The following is a 20,197-nucleotide window of genomic DNA, read 5'->3' as shown; positions in this document are numbered from 1 at the left end:
TTTAAACCAAATAACATTTTTAATATAATACGACTGCATTGAGTATTTTTCTTACAAATAATTGATATTTTTTATGAAATTTAATCATTTCTAGTAAATTGAATACTGATATTTATAGTTCCATATTATTTCTATAAAGTAATAGGCAAGCAAAGCGTTCGACCCGCTGTACTCAAGTCTCAAGTCTCGAGCAATTTTGGTTATTTTAGTTTTTATATTCATGGGATATGTTTCTAAGAATATTTGTGCGTTCTTCATAGTTATTTATCTAAAATTTCATAGGAATATTGTTATGCATAAATATGTAGTCTACAAGTTAGTTGTATTTATTTATTATTATTTTTTTTTGTAATGGAGCAACACTCAGAGTTTGCATTTTCTATAAAAACTAGCTGGCAGCACTGTTTGCTGTCAACAATATTTCCTTTATTTATTTTGTTTTGTATTTCGTTAATTAAAATATTTTGAGTTAACACAACTCCACTTTTATTATAATTTTATATTTTGAATATTATTCATTTAGTTTCTATAATTCCCTAGATACATATATGTTTAGAACTTTTAAATCGGCGGATATTTTAATTTGTACGCTTCCTTTTAGTTTGAATATATAATTTATTTAAAACGCGACTATAGTAAACGCGCTCGCAGCATTCATATTCACTTTTTATATTTATTATGGACTTTTCCTTTATTAAACACACATACAAACATGTTTGAGCATGATAATTTGCTAAACTAAAATCAGAAAGGCATTGGAAATGCAAGCGACAGAAAATAAAAATGAAATAAATACAAAATGGCAGCAAATGAGCTAAAAGCTTTGAACTAAAAATATTTACAAACAAAAATATTAAATATACAAAAATTAACAATAAGTTGCAAAAAATAATAATTAATAATAATAAAAATAAAAAAAAAATATATAAAATATTATAAAATATAAAAATAAAAAAAAATTATAAATTATAAAATATAAAAATATGCAATAAAATATAAATAAAATAATAATAAAGCAAAATAATAAATTAAATAGAAAAAATATTTAAAATACAAAGCCTTTTTATAATATAGTATTTTACTTGTACAATGTACAATGTTGTTTTTCATACCACACGCAGTAAACACACACATTCGAAAGTACAAATTATTTAAAGAAAAGGAACAATAAGAAAAAAAATTAAATGAAAAGTTATGGAAAATTTTAGTTATTAATTTTCAATACTGTAATTCACGAAAAGTCACACTTTCGAGGAATTTCGAATTTCGACTTTTTTGTACTCTAAATGTCCGCCAAAGCAAACAATGGGCAATTGATATGCAGTTATTAGCGTTAGACATACAGTTTCTCAAGTGCATACATACTTACATACATAGAACAGCCAAAGCTTTTTCAAAATTAGAGAGCTTACATAAAAACTTACAGCTAACGATTAAAAACAAGCGCAAGAGCTTTAAGCTGCGTAATAGTTAAATAGCATAGAAAACTCAACAAGTGTAAAATAGTCTAGAGCTTATATAAGCACACTTTTAAAGCGATTACATCTAAAGTATTAACGATTTCTGCCAATTAATTAACGTTTCAACTGTATTACTTAACCTTTTTCGCCACTGTTTGGGCAGGCTAGCAGACACACTTCGCGGCAATTAAAAATCCTGCTGCTGTCCGCGCTGCAGCACATTATTGATTCGCAAGCGAAGCGGCGAGAAGTCGATTTTCTTGAAACGCGGCAGTGAGGCAAATTTCTTGACGCCACTTAAGCCGCCCACCGCCGCATCTGCGCTGCAACTGTCGCCCACCTCAACCACACCACCGCCATCGACAATGTTTGGCGCTTCGCCCACACCCGCCATGCAGCTCTGATGCATTTCCAATTTGGAATTCGTCACGGTGTTGCTGCTCACTGGTGTGGTGGCTATGCTGCTACTGCCAACTCCGGCCGCAATGCGGTTTTCAGCTTGCCGCAGCTGCAGGTGATGTTGCAACAGATTCTCGTAGATGCGCTCCTTGTCGGCAGTGTGTGGCTGTTGTCGCCTTCCCGTAGGCGATGGCGTTTTGAGACACTCCAACGGATGCTGCTGATCGGCTGCAGCTTTTGCATCGTCAAATTTGAAATCAATCTTTTGCAGCAGTGCGAACTGCAACAACTCCGTCTGCAGGCGTTCGCGCACATCTTCGGCAAAATTTGTCACATCCGCTTCATTGTTGTTGTTATTGAGATTCTTATCGGCGCTGCTGCTCTTCTGCTTAGCGTGCTTAACTGTATAGACATGTTCGGCGATTTTTAAAGCACCCGCGCGCAGAGATTTATGCATTTTGCTGCTCTTCGGTGCAGTTTTGTTATCTTGTTCCGTTGCATACGTTCCGCTTTGGCGCTGCTCGATGATGCTTTGCGGAGATGATATGTAAAGGTTCTCTTTACGTTCACGTTTTATCTTCAACGTAACTAGGTGACGTAAGCCAACTGATGTTGAGGCGTTGTTGGATTTCTGGAAACGTTTGAAGGTGTAAATCACAGGAGAAATACAAGTTTCATATAATGAGATATATATGAGTTTCATTATTTCAGGTAAATAGCAAATGAAATTAATGAAACGTAAGACGGAACGAACAACAACAACAACAAAGAAGAGCCATATTTATTCAAGACTTGGAAAAGATTGCCATAAAGTCTACCACCCTTCGCAGGTGGGCCAAAACAAAAGAAGAAGCTGGGTCCTCATCGACCCATATGCATTACCCATAGAAATATAAATAAATATTAGCAAATTCAACATTGAAATTTGTGAATTTCTCTAACTAAAGTTCGAACGAGACAGTCTACTATAAACTCATACATGCGAACAACCAAAAACAACAAAAACAAATTAAATAAACACAACAAACGTATTTGAACGAAAATATTTTATATTTTTTCTTCTTTTTAATGGGTGTGCCTACCTCGATTGTGCTCGCACTAGATACTGTGGGTGAAGCGTTGAAAACTGTCTGTTGTGGACTCGCCGTAGCCAGTGTATGATGTCGACGCGTTTTAACGGTATCACAGCTGTTCGGATAGTAGGAAGGAATTTTGTCATCGACACTGATAATTGACTTTCGTGGCGTTTGATAGTAGTTCTCATCCTCTTCTGTCAACTTTTCATTATCCACAGCAGGCTGGGTGTGCGGCGATTCTGTTGGGGTACTTGTGCTTAGCGACGCAGGTGGGAGTTTATGCTCCAACTCTTGTGATGCTTTCACAGCCAATAAATTCTCATACAAATTACCGGTAAAATCATCAACTTTAGAGGTGGATGCACTGAGCGTAGCCGAATCTTCATTCTGCTTTAGTTTACAATTATTTGTAACGGTCTCCACTTCGGTGCTGGACTTGTGTAGATCCAGCATTTGCTCATATATCGCACTCTCTTCTGCAGTGTTTTTGCAAGTTTCTTTTGGTGCAGTTGCTTTCGGTTCTTCTGCGGACGAAGAACTTGTTGATGGGTAAGAGCTAGTTGAGTAACCAGATGTCGTTGGCTCGGTAGGCACCTTGTCGGTAGCCGTCTCTTCGGATTTCTTTGGTTTAATAGGTGCCATCACACAATATCCCGTTAAATCGTCTACCAATATTTTATTCTTTCGCTGGTTACTTGCAGGTATGGTGGCACCATTATAGCCTATTAGATTAATACTGGATGAATTTATAGCCGAAAAATTGAAATTGTTTGGGATTTTCTCAGACACATTTAGACTATCCGTTGATGGCCTTCCATTTGCGTTCACTGCGGGACATGTTTCTTTGGTTGGTACGAAACAAGCGTTATGCAGGCTTTCGATGCTTAAACATAGATCATCACTGGCTGCAATTGAGTCATCCAATGCAACGACAATTTCATTTTCATCAAACGTGTCCAAGTAGTTGATCTTCGACAGATCTGGTGAGGAAAAACTATTTCGCTTTGAACTAGCTAATGCAGATGTTGTCCATGACTTTTTCTGCCTCATCGCCGCTGCATCGTTAGCATATATAGGTGTGGTCACCTCGCCATCTTTAAGCGGTTTAGTCGGCGTAATGCTATTAATTATATCCTCTGCAGTGCAAGCCTGTGTTTCACTAACGCTTTCGGCACGTTTAGCACGTCCACTGCCAAAAATATTATCCAAAACATTTTTGTATTTCTTTTTCTTGGCCAATTCCGATTCAGGGTTTGTATTCGAACGCGGTATTTCACCTAGCATTCCCTGACCATCGAAAGTGTTTATGCGTTTGCGTGGTGGCGGAAGTGGTGGTAGGGGAGGCGGTGTAGTTCCAACTGTTGAACCCTGCTGTGATTCAGCTGATTCTTCATCGATGGCGTTAAATGCTTGGGGCGTAGGTTTCATCTCTTCGTAAATACCTGAAGCTATTGATGCGCGTGACACACGTCGTGACAGACGAGGCTGTCCGTCAATGTATTCAAGTATTTCTTCATAAATATCCGAATTATGCCTTGACCAGCCCTTTTCGTTATTATCATGGCAGTTAGGTATATTTGGTAGTGGTCCAAGAGATGAGTAAATAGCATCAGTCACACTGTAATTTAATTATTAATATTTTCTAGAAATGTATTTCGTATAAGCATTACTCACTCTTCATTAGTTTGCTTTGCCGTATGAACTTGCATATTTTCCTTATCGCACTGCCTTGTATGGACACCAGCCACGCCCATACTTGGACCGCGACTGATTCTATTCTGCTCCAGCATTAATTGCCTATGTAATTCTAAATTTTTTATAGTCTTTTTGATCCATTTCATATGACGCCTGCAACTTATCTCGGTTTCCAAAGCAAAATATATGAAGCATTGTTTACGATTTTGCGTCCAAAATAGTCCATAGCTGAACTCTTTTGTACGTGATGATGCCAAACTAATGCTAACTCCCGGCACTATAATCGAAACACTAATGTATCTTTTCGACTGTGAGCGTTCCTCATCTGTCAGGCATCCTTCAGCATCATTGCATCCAGTGATTGCGATACGCAAGTAGCTAGGTAGGCATTTGATACCTTCGATTTTCACTTCACATCTGGACCATTGCTTGAATTTCAGCGAATCTGGGCGTTTATTATGGATATCAAGTTTAACATCCATATACATGGTAATCTCATTGTTTTCCATTTTACACACTAATTTTTATTGATAATAAAATTATTATTCTTCAGTATAAAATACAAATTACATTGCCGAAAACTATATTCTCAGCAAAGCTACTGGAAAAAATTCTGTTGAATTTGTATGTACAATAACAAATAAATGAATGCAAATCAAGGCTTGCAAGAAGGATACCGTTCCTTTTCAGTGTTGCCGACAGTTTGACAAAATTACATTCCAAACTAATATGGAATACGAAATTGAAATAAAATTTTAAAATAATTTTCAAATCATTTGAATGTTGGTGTATATTTTGGCGAATAACTTTAATTTATCTTACTTAATATATTATTTGGTAGCTTAGCGCTAATAAATTCTAATTTCAAATACAATGAATACGATCTACAATACAGTTCTCTCTAAACTGTCTGAGATCATATGAGTCGCACTGTAAACAAACACAGCTGTTCTCATGTTGGCGCAAAATTTGTAAAATTTTGACTTTTGTCAAATATTTTTAATAGTTAACATTGAAAATATGAGTGAGTTGCAAATGGAAGTAGATTTGGACGAAAATGAGGAAAAACCGTGAGTAACAATCCCAAAATGTATTAATTGTATAAATTTATATATTGTTTTACAATATTTTAGTTATGTTCGCACGTTGGAAGATGTCCAAAGCATCATTAAACATGCCAAGTTGGATGCTAAGAACCTCACACAAGTTACTCAAGCGCTCTACTACCCATCCGCTACGATGGACGATGATAATTTAAAACTGCTAGAGTTGGATACACATATGCACCAGCAAATACGTCTAGGTCAAACGCTATATTTTAAAGGTGGACAAAATGAAAAAATTGTGCTGTGTACAGAGGAGAAAACCTATGATGTGAAAGGCGCTGAAATCTCCAATAGCATACTGTTGGTACCGGATTTGAAATTCGCAGCTGCTACCAGCACATCACCTTTGAAAAGCCCACGCGCCGGCACTTCATCACTCGAGACAAGTTTGAATGATGACGATGATGACATTTCGGTTGATCGTGCATTGGAGCAGCGCAAAGTGCTTAAAATTTTCCACGAATACTTTGAGTGTCGCGAAATAAGACCACGCTATCGCAAGATATACGAATTGTTGCAGTTAACGCGTTATTCCGGACCCGAAAACGAGGAGTATATTGATCGCAAATTGCTGTTCACGTACAATCAACTGTTGGACACAGTGCAATGTAGCCGCAAGCAGTTCGACGAGGGTTTAACACATTTTCGCGCTTTAGAATTCGAGGGGCGCATGCGTGTACTCGAATGTGAATATGAAATGCGCATCGTCAATTGTATGCTGGGATTGTTGAGTGAAAATTCCTGGGCCTTAGATGAAGTGGAGTATGAAGAGACTTTATCTGCTTTGGAAGGAATCGCGCCAACAGAAATCGTAAAAGGACTCTTCCGCCTCTACACAGTGCCGAGTGTGGGCAAGGAAGGGAAACATACCTACAAAGAGAGTCTCGTTTCACGCATCATTGCACAGAATATATTACAACCAGAGCTGAAGTTTCGCAAGGACGAATTCATGAGCACTTGGCAAGAGGCAATGCCGGAGGGCATGTGTTGTGATGTATGCACAAGAAATACTTGCATACACAAATTTTATATAAATTTTTAATTTAGGAAACATTTTTACGCGGATTGGGCATTATTGATAGAGAGGGTAACACCACTTGCGTGCGTTCGCTTGTCGAGGAGCTCATGCCAACGAACATACATGATAGAATGCGCATGTTGTTCAAGACCAAAACACGTTGGACGAAGGAAGAAATGGAACCTTATATTGAGTAAGTACACTTTACTGTTATAAGACAGCACACCAACCAGAAAATACATAAATCTTCTACTTGTAGATGTTTTAGTACACCTACGCTCTCTGTGTCTACGCTATTGGCCAAACATGCACGCTCCCTCACGGAGAATGGTGTGCGGTATTTCGTATCAAAACACTGATTTCTATTTAGTTTAACGAATTATATATTCAAAAGATGATTTATTAAATTTTTGTATATTTTTACGCTAATTTCCGTTTTTTGTTGCGATTTTTCTTGGCCTCCTTCAAGTCCTCAATTGCTGCCTTCATGACGTTTACAGCACTCCCCTTATCAGTGGCTGTGTCGGTGGCGCCAATGTCTGGCATCTGCAATTGTCCGGTGCTGGTTGGATATCTACGAATGCAAACAAGTTGTTGATCAAATTAGCACAAACAGCACTAACAACTAACTTACTTGAAACTGAAACCACTCGGAAACATTGGCTTTGACAGCAGGGACCTGAGCTGTGCACGTATATTCTCCAAATGTACGCGGTCGCGTCGTCGTTCGATGACAAAAGCGTCCTCATCTTGGTCACTGCCGCTAAAAGTTGGGGATTTTAGCATAAATTCATTTATTTGCAATTCATTTTACTTACGACTCATCGTTGAATCCATCTATAATCATATCCATCTCCTCCGCGTGTTTCTTCATCCAACCAATTTCACTTTGTGTGCGACGTTGCTTCAGCTCCAGCTTATCAACTTCCCGCGCCAAATTCACACGCTCCTTAACAGCACGCAGATACTTATCAGAGACAGGGAATAGCGGTAAATCTTCCGCTGTTGGTGTTGAAAATACAAATTACTTTAAAATAAATGAAGAATAGGCGCATGCACTCACATCTGTCCAGTGTTTTATAGAGTTTGACATAGTTCTTCACCTCACCGGGGTCCATGAACATGACGGTGATGCCATTTTTATTGGCACGCGCAGTGCGCCCTGAACGGTGCACATAGTTTTCGCTGGTGCGTGGCACCTGATAGTGTATCACATGTTCCACATTTGGTATGTCCAAACCGCGCGCCGCCACATCGGTGGCTATTAGCAGTCCGTTTGGATTGTCGCGGAACCTTTCGAGGTTCTTCAGACGTTGTTTTTGCACCATGTTGGCGTGCAACGGCAAAGGCGCACATTCCAACAAACCGAAAAGCGTTGTCAAGCGTTTGACACAGTCAATTGAGTTGCAGAACACAATGGTGCGACCCGGATGACGCTGCACGAAGTAGTATAGATAAAAGTCCTTCTGTTCAATCGAACATATGAGACGGCATTCGGTGAGGTTATGTGCGGTTTCTGCAAATGTTCAATGCAATTTTCATAAAATCGGCTTTTTGTTATTGGATTACTTGAACTTACGTTGGCTTCTGGTGATGTCCACTATTTTGGGCTGTGAAATTCCTAGCTCCTCAATTAGACCTTGGATTTTCATGCCAGGTGTTTGTTTTATAAATTTAGGCCGTTTTCCCACATTGCGCTCTGCAAATAAAATATGACACAAATGAGTATTTCAAATAAGTTTAGTATTAGCGATTTACTTTGCATATGGTCGGGCAAGTCATGGACCAGTGTTAAAGTTGCCGAAAATATGAAATTCTGTCGTGTTTGTTTCTTATTTTCATCGGCGTTCAGCACCTTCAAGAGGCTTCGGAGCTCTTCGAAATGTCCCTTTTCTACCATGCGATCGGTTTCGTCGATTACCAAGAAGCTTATATCTTCAATTTTACTTAGATGTGGATTTTCTTGTTCATACAGCTCCCATAAACGTCCGGGAGTTGCAACAACAATTTCAGGGCAACGTTTTAGTAAACGTTCTTGCTTAGCGACAGCTAAACCACCGAAAATCGCCGCAACGTGTATGCCTACGATTAAATGGAATTATCACCATAACTTTATTAATAAAACAAAAATTCATACCCGTATATTTCGCGGCGACTACCAAGTGATCTCTAACCTGTACAGCTAATTCACGGGTCGGTGTAAGCACAACCGCGTAGAGTGGTCCATCTTGTTGCTGTTCGTCCTCCGATTCACTTGCTTCGTCCTCTGTGGGTAAGGACGGATAAAAATCGAGTTCTTCTGGAGGTGGGGTTAGCTCCCTATTTTCTTCAATTGCTTTGGATTTTACAACTGGAGCTTGACCTTTCACTTTAGGTGCTTTGCGTATGCCACTGCGTAAGTTTTTCGATTTCAGCTCCATAATACCTGCTAATAATGGTATACCAAATGCTAACGTCTTACCACTGCCAGTCTCCGCTGCGCCAAGAATGTCTTTTTTGCCCATAATCGCAGCAGGTAGTGTCATTGCCTGAATTTCCGTCGGTGATTTGAAGCCTCTTTCAGCAATAGCTTGTAGTACGACTTGGGGCACACCCAAACCATTCCAACCCTCAAGGTCATCAACGCTTATCGCTGACGCATTTACCAATTGGGGCACCTCTGCTTCATCTTCACTGGTTTCGTTATTTGCATCATTAACTTCAGCTGGTGGTCGTAGCAAAGCAAAGCGACCTGGAGGATATTCCTCTTCCTCATTTTGGGCAGGCTGCACATTTCCCGCTTGCTTATTTTCATTCTTTCTCTGTTTGCGCTTTTCACGTTTTTCTTTACGTTTTTCAATTGAATTTTGTTTCCGCTCTGCGAGACGTTCCTTTCTGTTTTTGGGTGCAGCCGCATCTTCATCTTCATCATCATTATCTTTGTCTGATTTGTCGTCTTCCTCAGTTTCCAAATTTGATTGCTTCTCCAATTTACGTTTTTTAGCTTCCAACTTGCGATCCAATCGCTTATCTTTCCTTGAGCGTTTCTCCTATTAAAAAATATTTGTTATTTACAAATTAATACATTACTTAATAACAAATAAAATATACTTTGGCAGTTTCCACTAATTTGGGATCATATTCTTCCAAAACTTCTAGGCCGATGAGGCCTTCAAATCCACCACCGTCATCAGAGACTAAACTGCCTTTGATTTTCACTTTCTCCCAAGCTTGACTCTCGAGCGCATCTCCAATAGTTTTTATTTTATTAGATTTCGGTTTGGCTTTTATTTTTTTCGCTTTAGCTGCAGGCATTTTTCTTGAATTTAAAAACACACTTTATTTTATTTTCACTTCAGTTGGATGTTCAATTGAAAACAAAATCTGTTTGACGTTTCTGCCCGGCACGTGTATTTGTTTATACATGCATTAAGTTTGAAAGCCAATGTAGTATTAGTTCATATGACAGGGTAACCGTCACTTATTTAAATTTTACTTCGAAAATCAATTGATTCACGTTTAATTTATATTTGTGTATTTAAATTTATTTTATTCATATATACATATATATACATATAAATAATTTTATTTCAATATTAAACGTTTTCCCGCTCACCGAAAGCTTCTGGTGGTGTGACAAGAGCTGGGGCTTCACCATTGCATGCATTTTGTTCCCAAGGCCCAAGCTGGGCTGATATGATTAACTTCAAACATTCTGAAGGCTTTTTTAAGAATGGATCCTTCATGAGGGCTAGATCTCCCATACATTGTTTAAGGAATTGAGAGAAAATTGCTGCTGCCGCGTATGGGCATTTTGAATTTTCAAACACTGTAAAAATGGGATACTGACTATTTCAAGCCTTCATTTCTTAACGTGTCCGGAAATAAACTCTCAAATGGGTATTAACAAAAAATCAGTGGTTAATTTAATTCTAATACATTTTATTCCAGGATAATTTTTCGTTTCTTATCATATCGCAAATTTCCTAATTTGTTAGCCTTTTTATTGCATGGATCAATTTACAATTAACAATGTCGCTAGTCAATTATCACTAAATATTTAAATATTTCATACGCCACACTAAGCTACACCCAGTTTTGCCTTCAATGACTCGGGCATTTCTGGTGGTGGTGGTCTGGGCATATGCAGGTACACCTTGACAGCATCATAGATGAACCATTGAGCGGCAGTTAGAGTACCAATCATCACAATCCTAGGCATTAGGCCTCCCCAGAGACCTTATAAAAGGTAATAAAAAAAACATAAAAATTAGAAAATACCGGTGAAAATATAAGTGTATGCTTTCGAATAGTATCAACGTACCGGCCCAACCCAATTGCTTGGCCACATCGAAGGCTGAAGCGCCCTTGGCTTGATTCAATTTGGATACAACTGTATCGGCTGGATGGGATACAATGGCACAGAAGACGCCAGCAATATAACCAGCGGCGAAAGTGACCACCAATTGTTCACCTTTCGTACATTCTTGACGCGGTTTGGGTACGACATATCTATAAAGATACAACACAGGTTATCAACCACTGCTATGTGCTTGCATTCTTTGTAAAAAATATCCTCCAAATTCACTTACTTATACAGAAGTTCCAGCGTTCTTTCGAAGCAGGCGAATTTCATCATCGTATATGGAATTTGTCTCATCCACAATGGCACCAAACCCTTATAGAATGCAGCCATGCCCTCTTGTGCCGACATCTTGGGCAAAGCTTCACGTAAAGTATTTGCAAATCCGGGTGTTGTTTGAATTTTCACTTTGGCCGCCTCCATAGGGGATAGAGCGATATCAGCGAAGAATTCAGCCGATGCGGAAGCAGCCAGATACAACCAAGTACGATACAGGTACGAGTTCTCCTCACCAATCGCATCCGAATAGATCACCTTAAATACTTCATAAAGACCAAATTTACAGAGGCCTTGCATAGAATAACCGAAGAAAGTTGGCGCCCATCCCTTCGAAAGACCTTTCACGCCATCTTCTTTAAGTGTAACGGCAAAGCCATTGAACACACTCTTGTACTTAACGGGGTCCACTTGCAGACGACATTTGACCAAATCCAATGGAACCACCATGGTGTGCGTAAGACCGCAAGAGATGATACCGCCCAGACCGCAGAGTGCGAAATAGGTGTTCGAGCCGAACTCGCAAGAGTCTTTGAAAAACAATACAGAATTAAGTTTGTCGAAATTCTTAAATGAAATTCATATTTCTTTAAACTTACCACCCTCAACGGCTGCAGCAGCCATTATCTGGTGGTTTGGCGTCACTTTGGAGCCATCACTGCGGTTGCTCGTCTGACAACTGGCTGTCGAGAAGGGAGCTTTAAAGGGTGAGTTTTGTGCGGCTTCAAGCAGGGATGTGAATAACATTTCGTTGCTGTTTACAGTTCAGGCTGTAGCTTATGAAACCCCATAATAATGAAAATAAAAATAGAAAATAATTTAAAAAATATTAAATTATAATATAAATAAATTATTTTATAATAAATTTAATAAATTAAATTAAATAAATTTTATATTAATCTTAATTAAAACAAAAAACGAGAAATATAAAAACAAAAATAATTAATTAATTATTAATCAAGCTTTTAAATTCAAATATTTCGCGGTCAGGTTTAAGTTTGTATTTCTATTTAGTAGATTTTTAGGTTATCGCAGTCTTTTGCCAAAAATGATGTAATACGCTGATTACAATTAGAGGCCAACTGTCTCTAGCATAGATAAAATGCTTCAACAGAGAAGGTCATTAACACATTGAAGGTCCATGCATTTCTCGGCGAAGAAAATTTTACTCGAAATACGAAGTCCGTTAAAAATATCGCCGTTTCAAGGCACAGTTTTAGAAAATAATTTAAACCAACGAAATTTCAACGGTTTTAACTGAAGTGTATATTTTTTATTATTTTTGAAATTTCTTCAGCTCGGTCATGTTCTCTCCGCGAAAGCTGCTGCTGCAATATTTTTTTAAGTATTTTTTTACTTTTTTTTGCATTTTTCAATACATTTTTACATAACGTTTTCATATTTTGCATTTACAATATGCACTTTTCTCCGTATTGCGTAATAAAAAATATTTTTCAAACACAAACAGCCATATTTATTTAACTCCTGCACTTTCCACATGCACTTGGAACTTTTTTTAAACGTATTTTTGTATATTTTACAACTCACTTGGATTTAAAATAAAGTGAAACCAATGGGAAAATTAATTAAATTCAATAGAAGGAATATTACCACGGAGAAACGTTCGTTGCACGCCAAACCACTAACCGAAATGCAGTGTGTGGATTATTTATTTTATCTTGCAAGCAAAATGCTGGCCGAACACAAGGAACGCTTCTCATTTGCAGAATATACTTGCATAGATACTATATGTGCAACTGCGCCGAGAGCATAATTTCTAAGTGCAAAAGATTTTGAGAACATTGAAAACGTTTCGGGTTTTCAAAAATGTGTTTGTGGTACACGGCGATCACTCGGAAATGCAGTTGATAAACACACGCATACGCTCTTTCGTTTGTATGTATTGTAACATTCGGATGTGTGTATGTGCGAATGGTCACAATAATTGCTAAATTTTAACTTATGCGCTTTTAACGTACAACTACATGAACTGAATAGTGAAGATAATGCTGACCTTGCGAATAAAAAAAAAACAAATAATACTAAAATGTTTCAAATAAAAAGTGCATAAAATTAGTTTAATTACAATAATTAGCATTACTAAAGAGATATATTTAAACAGCGCCAGTGAACTTCAATATTTTTTTAATATTTATTTTAATCATACAAGTGCTCAAATACCTGTTGCTTAATGCCAAAATGTATGTATATGTTTTTGTTTTTGCATGTGCAATTCATAAAGTACATAAAATTAACATTAATAATAATAAATATTATTCTTAAAAGACTCGCAGTGACTTAAAGAACTTGCACACAAAAAGTACCAGCGTAAAAGAGAGATGTGTGTGTGTATGTGAATGCCTAATGCTTGCTTTTGCTGTACAACGTTTTAGTGGTCTTGGCGTGGCTATTGGCTGCTGCGACTATTGATTATTGGCCTAGACGATTTGTAAATTGATGAGCCAATCTCCGACGGTCAATCTTCCATTTGCTCATTTAATTGTGCTAATAATGCGGCGCGTTTGGACTCAAGCTCGGTTTCGCTGAGCGCTTGCTCTTCGGCATTTCGCGAGCTCGTACCCGAATTCTCAACATCTGATTGATTGCTACCATTCGCGCTTATCGGTGTAATGGAACGGTGATGTTTCTTCTCTTTTTTGCTTTTCTTCTCACGCTTTTTCTTTCTGGTAACTGTAATGTCCTCCAATTGAGAAGCGGATGGCGAAGCAATTGGTGAGGAAATGGGACGTTCAGATTCGCAGGAAGACTGTAGGGAAATATTTACAGTATTAAAACAATTTACAAGACATATTTACTACTAAATATGGTACTTACAGCACGAGAGGTCTTTTTGCTCTTTCGCTTCTTCTTCTTTTTCGATATGCGTTCACTCTCCATGCTGAGGCTAGAACTAATCGAACGCTGTAAAATAATTGAATGCAAATTAGATTTTAATTATTGCAAATATTGTTTGTGCTTATTTACCGAACGCGAATGTGACTTATGCTTCTTTGACTTTGCACGCTCGAATTCATCCTGATCGTTTTCAATGTCCTATAAACACACAGTTTTTTAATAAATTATTTTGAACTTTGAATGTAAACATGTGTAGCATACCGATTTTGAACTGGAGCGCATTCTCTTCTTATGTTTTTTATTCTTCTTCGACTTTCGTGAACGTGAATGATGATGACTACACGCATCCTCGCTTTCTTTTATGTAATCGTCCCAAATTTTTTTCACACCCACGTCCTTTTCGTAAATGGTGTATGCTTCCAAGTGCTCAACCAACTTCTTTGCGGCTTCATAAGGTTCTTGTATGGAAATATTTGCCTCTTGCCATTCCGCCTTGATTTCATTCTCCAATTTACGCAAACGGCGAGTCTCTTCCTTCAGTCGCTCCTTTTCGACAGCTTCAGCCTATTTATTGTCAATTAAAGAAAATTAAATAATCAATTTCATTTGTAAAATGCTTAATGTGCCCATTTCACGTACCTTTTCAAGCAGTGCATTATATGTCAACTTGACATTGCCCGCGTCCAAATTGGCCGAGCGTTTGTCCTCACAAACAACAGTGGCGAATTCCTCGAACGATGTATTTGCTTGTACCACGTACTGTTTCTCTTTAAGTATCTCGCGTATGATTTTCTTCTCATCGTGATAGCGCGCCTTTAAGTCTTCTACGTAAAATTTGAATAAATCTAACGGTGTAGAACCTGGCTGCCCAAGCATGGCTGAAAAACGCAAATCTGCTGAGATTATTGGATATAGCTCTACCCAGAGAGACATTGACGTTAGTTTTCCAGCTTCATGTTGTGCATCTAATAAGGATAAAAAGGAATCACGATTTTTACGCTGTTGTCGCTTGAGACGTTTCTTTTCGCGTTCACGTTCCTCCTCCTCTTCTTTTTCCAATGAACGTATGTGATCCTCGAAAACTATGAGCGCATCCTCTTTGTCCATGCCTAGCAGATTAACATCGTTCTTGAAGGCAGCATTTTGCAGCAACATTAGTTGTGCCTGTGCCCATGTACTTTCGAAAGTGATTGTCGTCATCGACTCGAGTAACTCACCAAGTACTTTCATATTACGTTTCTTTAGTAAACGCGATTCTTCCCTTTCCCTCTTAGCCAGATTGAAGATACAGTCGTCATAAATGTCCCGACGATCTTGTTCTGGCACACTAGTCCATGTTTTATTGGACGCAAATAACTCTTCGCATTTGTAATATTTCGTTTGCGAGTTCATTTTATCAGTAGACATAAGAAAACGTTCGAGGTCTTCCTTGGCCTTTTTAGCGCGCAAACGCGACTCTTCGCGTTCATCTTTTAGTTTTTGTGTTTTATATGCGTTAAACGTTTGTTTCTTTTCATTCAAGTTTTTAAATGAACTATAACGTGAATCCTTGGAAATAATTTTTACACACTGGTCCCAGTTAGCATTTGAGGGTACATTTTTTTCCCGCAGTAAATCTTTAAAGGCTTCAATTGCTTCTTTCTTATCTTTAAATACTATTTTGGGTTCTTCCGAAGGGGATTCTTTCTTATCTGTAATAACAAATCAATAATTATTGTCTTTACTTTAACTTGAATATTATTCTCCAATTACTGTTTTCCTTCTCTTCCTTCCCAGCTTGTGGCATTTCGATTGAAGCTAATGTGGCAGCCATGGCTTGATCAAGGGCGGATGAAGAATTTTCATTACTGCCTGGGGTCATAGGTGAACGAATATCAGGTGTAGCTATATTTACCACGGTGGGGAGAGTTGCCGGAAGTATACTAGCTAGAGCAGCTGGTGGCACCATTCCTGCCAAACTGGAAGATGTCATCGCAGCAACGGCTTTGGCAGCAGCAGCAGCTCTATAACATTATAAAATATCGATATTAGCTTTAAAACAAACATTAAAAAATTTATAAAAGCTTACTCTTCGGCTTTAACTTTTGCTTGCATTTCTAAGAATTCTGGCGGCGGTTCCCATCTCGATTCCTTTGTGTTAACATTGTGATAATACACTTTACCCGCATCTGAACGATACTCCTTCCAAGGGCATTGGTGAGTTAATCGTTCGGCTGGTGTCATCAGTGCTTCTGGTTTCTCCCATGAGCTTTGCTTAGTATTGTTGTTATAATAATAAGGCCGTCCATCGGGAGCCTTATGCTCTGTCCATTCAGAATTAGGGGGTATACCGCCGAATGCTGCCGCCAGCTCTGGAGGAGGTGGCCCTCCAAATCCTGGTGGCGGTATATTGAACATTGGCGGCATACCCATTGGTGGCGGAACTGCGCCAGCCGCTGCTCCCGGAGGTACATTCATATATTTGCTTTGTACAATTCAAATTTTTTAAATATGCTTCACAATTGAAATGACAAAATTCCGGTCGCAAACTTGTCAACGTATGCCACAAATTCAGCTCTCAACACCAAAACTGTTCTAACCTCAAAACACGGTCGTTGTGCTGAATCCAGCTTGGTCGGGAGAACTATAATAATATGCTAGTTTAACACTCAAATTATATAGTCACGGTATATAGTTGAAACTTCGATTACTTGCTTTTATTCTCGTAATTGTTTACATTATAAAAAAAACTCATGGAAAACTTGCTTTTTATTACAATCCCCGGCTCGAGAAAATGCTCATTTGACATTTGAAAGCGTCGAGCAGTGTTGCATTTTGTGCAGTTGACTGCACAGTGATTACGATTTACAAAAACTCATCTGTGAGCAGATTATTCAAGTGCAGGTGTGTTGTAATTGCTGAAAAGTATCAGTTTAAATTTATGAAAATATTATATTTAAACTATTTTGTACAAAAAATGTTAAATATTTTAGAAACCTATTAGTTTGAGTTTTTTTTCTAAAAAATACAACAAATGATAATAAAATATATGGAATCACTGATACGGAATTAATTGTAATATAGTGCCTTTCAATAATAAAAAAAGCATCCCTGAAAATTTCAAGGTTCTCAAAAGTACAATAATATAAATATTACAGCGATAAGAAAACTTATATATTTTGTATTAATTGATTTAATTTAAATGTGGGTGAGGTTGTGATAATATCGATATTAAATAAAGATGTGGAGCTCCTGAAAGAGACTTCTTCATAGTTCTGGCCGGTAGCAAAGGAACAAATAAAATTTCGCTTAAATAAAACATGTTATAGAAATTACACATTTTCTATAGTCTTCGAATCTCGGAACTTAAATGTACTTTTAAAACAAAAAACGAATTACATATTTTCTATTATCTTTGAATCTCAAACCTTTAATTTACTTCTAAAGTCAAAACCAAAGAAATGATGTCCAAACCCAGATTGAAATGGATATTCCTACTCCTTCTGTCACTATTTGTTATAATTTGGTGTCTGCTTTATGGTTCTGATATGAATCAAACAGACATACGCTATTGTTTTATGAATAGCTTTGGTGCGTCTCCATCACTTTCAACAGCACAACAAAAATATGCACGAAATATTATTGGTCCCCAGCTTATAGACGATATAATGCTCACGGAACCGAAACCAAATGCAAGTGGACGTAGTATTATCTTTCATGAAACCAGTTGTCCGAATGAGAAGCTACGAAGTCGGGTGCAGTACTTAGGCAGTGCACCCATTAATATTGTGGAACTTTCCGCGCGGCAAGCGTGCGCCATTGAATCAGCGGCATTACACAATCCCGGTTTTAGTGTTTTTGTGCTTTTTGCTAGTCCCGCATACCGTGATTACAATAATACTCCACCAGTGATAGAAGCTATACTTAGCTACCCAAATGTACACTTACGCAACCTGAATATTTGGACTTATGCTGCTGGAACACCAATGTACCAGTGGTTAAAAGACGGCAAACTTTTTAGATCCAGGTAACTACAAAACAATAGTAACTGTTGTCGGATCTAACATTTGAAACTTTCAGCTATGTGCTATCACACCTCTCCGACTTTCTACGCTATTTAACGCTATGGCGTTGGGGTGGCACCTACCTTGACATGGATGTTGTAGTGCTGCGGAGCTTAGAAAAACTACCACCAAATTATACGGGAGCGGAGTCAAGCGAGGATCTTGCAGCGGGCGTAATGAATTTCGCTCCTGATGGATTTGGTCACGAAATCGCCGAAAAATGCTTACGAGACTTTCTGTTAAATTTCAGTGGAAAAAATTGGGGTAACAATGGGCCGGGTGTCATAACACGTGTCATGAATGACGTCTGTAAGACAACCAACGTTGACATGATGGATGTCAAACGGTGTATGGGATTCCACATAATGCCAAGGGAAGCTTTTTATGCTGTGCCTTGGAAGAAGTGGGAATATTTCTTTGAAGCACAGTACCTGACGGAAACCATGAATTTGCTTCGGGATTCGTACATAGCTCATGTATGGAACAAACACTCCAAGCAAAGGCACATAAAAGTGGGCGCCAAAGTAGCTTACGGTGTTTTGGCAGAGAAGCATTGCCCGAAAGTTTATGCAGCAGCAGGCGAGTACAATGGGTTTTTTCGGTAATGCAAACTGCAAAACTAGCATCTGCATCAAACATAGCAAAGCTGATGCGCAAAAACAGCAAAATTTTGCAACGAACAAGAAGTAGTTGCAGAAAAAAATTGCAAGTTAAAATTCAATTTTGTGGAGCTACTTTGTCATTCAAGAAATACTTTCGAATAAGTGTCATGCAACAGCAGGAGCCAGCATAACATCAGCGGGGCAAATTTTGTTGCAAAGATACTACAAATTTCCCCATTACCGAAAAAGCCCAATTTTTAAACAACAAACAAATAACAGGTTGAATGGTAAAGAAGGTTGAGGGCAAAAGATAAAAGTATTTTTAGCATTTCGTTGAGTCGAAAGTAAGGAATAGTTTTTAGTTTTTTAGTTGTCTGTGTAACTGTTAAGAGTTTAAGTTGAAAGGCGGCTTTAAGTGACGTTTTATGTTTTAATTGGATAACCATAGCATAGTCAATTCTCCTTCATTCGATACGAAACCTACAATTGTGGGCGTAAATTGTTTTGTTGTTTATGTGTTATATTGTTTTATGTTATTTTGTATGCAAAAGGCAAAACATTTGCAGAATCTCTTACGTATTTTTTTTTACTAGATTTATAGAACTACATGTTTTACAAACCATATTCTAAACTTAATAATATCTTTACAATCAACTCTTTTTCTATTTAATTAAATACTTTTGTTCCATTAATTTGCATTCCTTCTAGCTCTGCTGCATTTCAATTGTATAACAATCTCTTTTATATATTCTATTTATTTTAAATGTTTTCCGCACACGACGCACATTCATATTTTGTACATAGATATATGCGATATGTATTATTTAACGAATCTCCAAAACAAAAAGAAATAATCTATCCACATAGAAAGTAGTGAAACCAAAGTCTGTACATAAACATACACAAGTTCAAATATGGATCAATTTTTTTTTAGTAGAAATCAGGCATAGTTTGTATATTTAGTACATTGTAGATCAATCCTTGATTGAGTATTTATGTAAGCGTAATTATCATAGGTTTTTGTTTTTATGAAAATATCTCCAACTGTTTTTAACCGATAATGCTTAATATGAACCAATCTCGAACAAAAAAAAAATAATGCTCATAACTGTATAGTGGACATAAACAAATGACATCCTACCTATTCCTGCCACAAAAGTAAAAATTCAACATTATTTTTATACACACGTTGTTTTCAAACGCGTTTGAAATGTTATTGCTGTAATCCGTAATGAAAAGCAATAGAGAATAATAATAGAAATACAAACTGATAGAAATGTGCAAATATCATATATGTATGTATACAACTATTCACTGTGAATAC

General features: G+C 37.6%; 6 protein-coding genes across 11 annotated transcripts; 2 read left to right on the top strand and 4 right to left on the bottom strand.

The window, feature by feature from the left end:
- Nucleotides 1-1,043: 1,043 nt before the first annotated feature.
- On the bottom strand, nucleotides 1,044-5,342 carry LOC105215618 (uncharacterized). Its single transcript, XM_011189630.3, has 3 exons — nucleotides 4,610-5,342; nucleotides 2,942-4,553; nucleotides 1,044-2,490 (listed from the first exon to the last, which is right to left on the bottom strand). Exons 1-3 carry the CDS (start codon nucleotides 5,137-5,139, stop codon nucleotides 1,648-1,650), a joined length of 2,985 nt encoding a protein of 994 aa, XP_011187932.2. The 5' UTR covers nucleotides 5,140-5,342; the 3' UTR covers nucleotides 1,044-1,647.
- A 144-nt stretch (nucleotides 5,343-5,486) lies between these two features.
- LOC105215615 (sister chromatid cohesion protein DCC1) lies at nucleotides 5,487-10,911 on the top strand. Of its 2 annotated transcripts, XR_008471639.1 has the most exons (5): nucleotides 5,487-5,700; nucleotides 5,764-6,730; nucleotides 6,784-6,947; nucleotides 10,356-10,633; nucleotides 10,685-10,911. XR_008471639.1 is itself a non-coding variant. In XM_011189628.3 (4 exons), exons 1-4 carry the CDS (start codon nucleotides 5,651-5,653, stop codon nucleotides 7,111-7,113), a joined length of 1,281 nt encoding a protein of 426 aa, XP_011187930.2. In that variant the 5' UTR covers nucleotides 5,491-5,650; the 3' UTR covers nucleotides 7,114-7,153. The 2 variants fall into 2 exon arrangements, 1 of the variants encoding a protein (XP_011187930.2); XM_011189628.3 differs by lacking the exons at nucleotides 10,356-10,633; nucleotides 10,685-10,911 and adding an exon at nucleotides 7,014-7,153 and having other exon boundaries at nucleotides 5,491-5,700.
- LOC105215617 (ATP-dependent RNA helicase DDX24) lies at nucleotides 7,175-10,110 on the bottom strand. The gene is made up of 8 exons (XM_011189629.3): nucleotides 9,845-10,110; nucleotides 8,892-9,783; nucleotides 8,513-8,836; nucleotides 8,334-8,453; nucleotides 7,818-8,270; nucleotides 7,573-7,756; nucleotides 7,389-7,517; nucleotides 7,175-7,328 (listed from the first exon to the last, which is right to left on the bottom strand). The coding sequence occupies exons 1-8, from the start codon at nucleotides 10,046-10,048 to the stop codon at nucleotides 7,175-7,177; spliced, it is 2,460 nt and encodes an 819-aa protein (XP_011187931.2). The 5' UTR covers nucleotides 10,049-10,110.
- On the bottom strand, nucleotides 10,655-13,136 carry Slc25a3_1 (phosphate carrier protein, mitochondrial). Of its 4 annotated transcripts, none has more exons than XM_011189625.3 (5): nucleotides 12,984-13,136; nucleotides 11,972-12,142; nucleotides 11,326-11,902; nucleotides 11,058-11,245; nucleotides 10,655-10,972 (listed from the first exon to the last, which is right to left on the bottom strand). In XM_011189625.3, the coding sequence occupies exons 2-5, from the start codon at nucleotides 12,117-12,119 to the stop codon at nucleotides 10,815-10,817; spliced, it is 1,071 nt and encodes a 356-aa protein (XP_011187927.2). In that variant the 5' UTR covers nucleotides 12,120-12,142; nucleotides 12,984-13,136; the 3' UTR covers nucleotides 10,655-10,814. The 4 variants fall into 4 exon arrangements, with proteins under 4 accessions (XP_011187927.2, XP_054088681.1, XP_011187926.2 ...); XM_054232706.1 differs by having other exon boundaries at nucleotides 11,972-12,148; nucleotides 12,984-13,133; XM_011189624.3 differs by having other exon boundaries at nucleotides 12,921-13,081.
- A 364-nt stretch (nucleotides 13,137-13,500) lies between these two features.
- Prpf40b_0 (pre-mRNA-processing factor 40 homolog A) lies at nucleotides 13,501-17,069 on the bottom strand. Of its 2 annotated transcripts, XM_011189623.3 has the most exons (8): nucleotides 16,919-17,069; nucleotides 16,297-16,851; nucleotides 15,981-16,231; nucleotides 14,868-15,919; nucleotides 14,490-14,792; nucleotides 14,358-14,426; nucleotides 14,208-14,294; nucleotides 13,501-14,139 (listed from the first exon to the last, which is right to left on the bottom strand). In XM_011189623.3, the coding sequence occupies exons 2-8, from the start codon at nucleotides 16,683-16,685 to the stop codon at nucleotides 13,849-13,851; spliced, it is 2,442 nt and encodes an 813-aa protein (XP_011187925.2). In that variant the 5' UTR covers nucleotides 16,686-16,851; nucleotides 16,919-17,069; the 3' UTR covers nucleotides 13,501-13,848. The 2 variants fall into 2 exon arrangements, with proteins under 2 accessions (XP_011187925.2, XP_011187924.2); XM_011189622.3 differs by having other exon boundaries at nucleotides 16,297-17,038.
- Nucleotides 17,070-17,331: 262 nt separating this feature from the next.
- LOC105215612 (lactosylceramide 4-alpha-galactosyltransferase) lies at nucleotides 17,332-19,498 on the top strand. Its single transcript, XM_054232705.1, has 2 exons — nucleotides 17,332-18,234; nucleotides 18,288-19,498. The coding sequence occupies exons 1-2, from the start codon at nucleotides 17,669-17,671 to the stop codon at nucleotides 18,874-18,876; spliced, it is 1,155 nt and encodes a 384-aa protein (XP_054088680.1). The 5' UTR covers nucleotides 17,332-17,668; the 3' UTR covers nucleotides 18,877-19,498.
- The last annotated feature ends 699 nt before the right edge of the window (nucleotides 19,499-20,197 follow it).

Source organism: Zeugodacus cucurbitae, chromosome 6 (genome assembly GCF_028554725.1).
Source record: "Zeugodacus cucurbitae isolate PBARC_wt_2022May chromosome 6, idZeuCucr1.2, whole genome shotgun sequence".
NCBI classification, from domain to species: domain Eukaryota; kingdom Metazoa; phylum Arthropoda; class Insecta; order Diptera; family Tephritidae; genus Zeugodacus; species Zeugodacus cucurbitae.
This window is presented reverse-complemented; position numbering and strand designations above follow the sequence as displayed.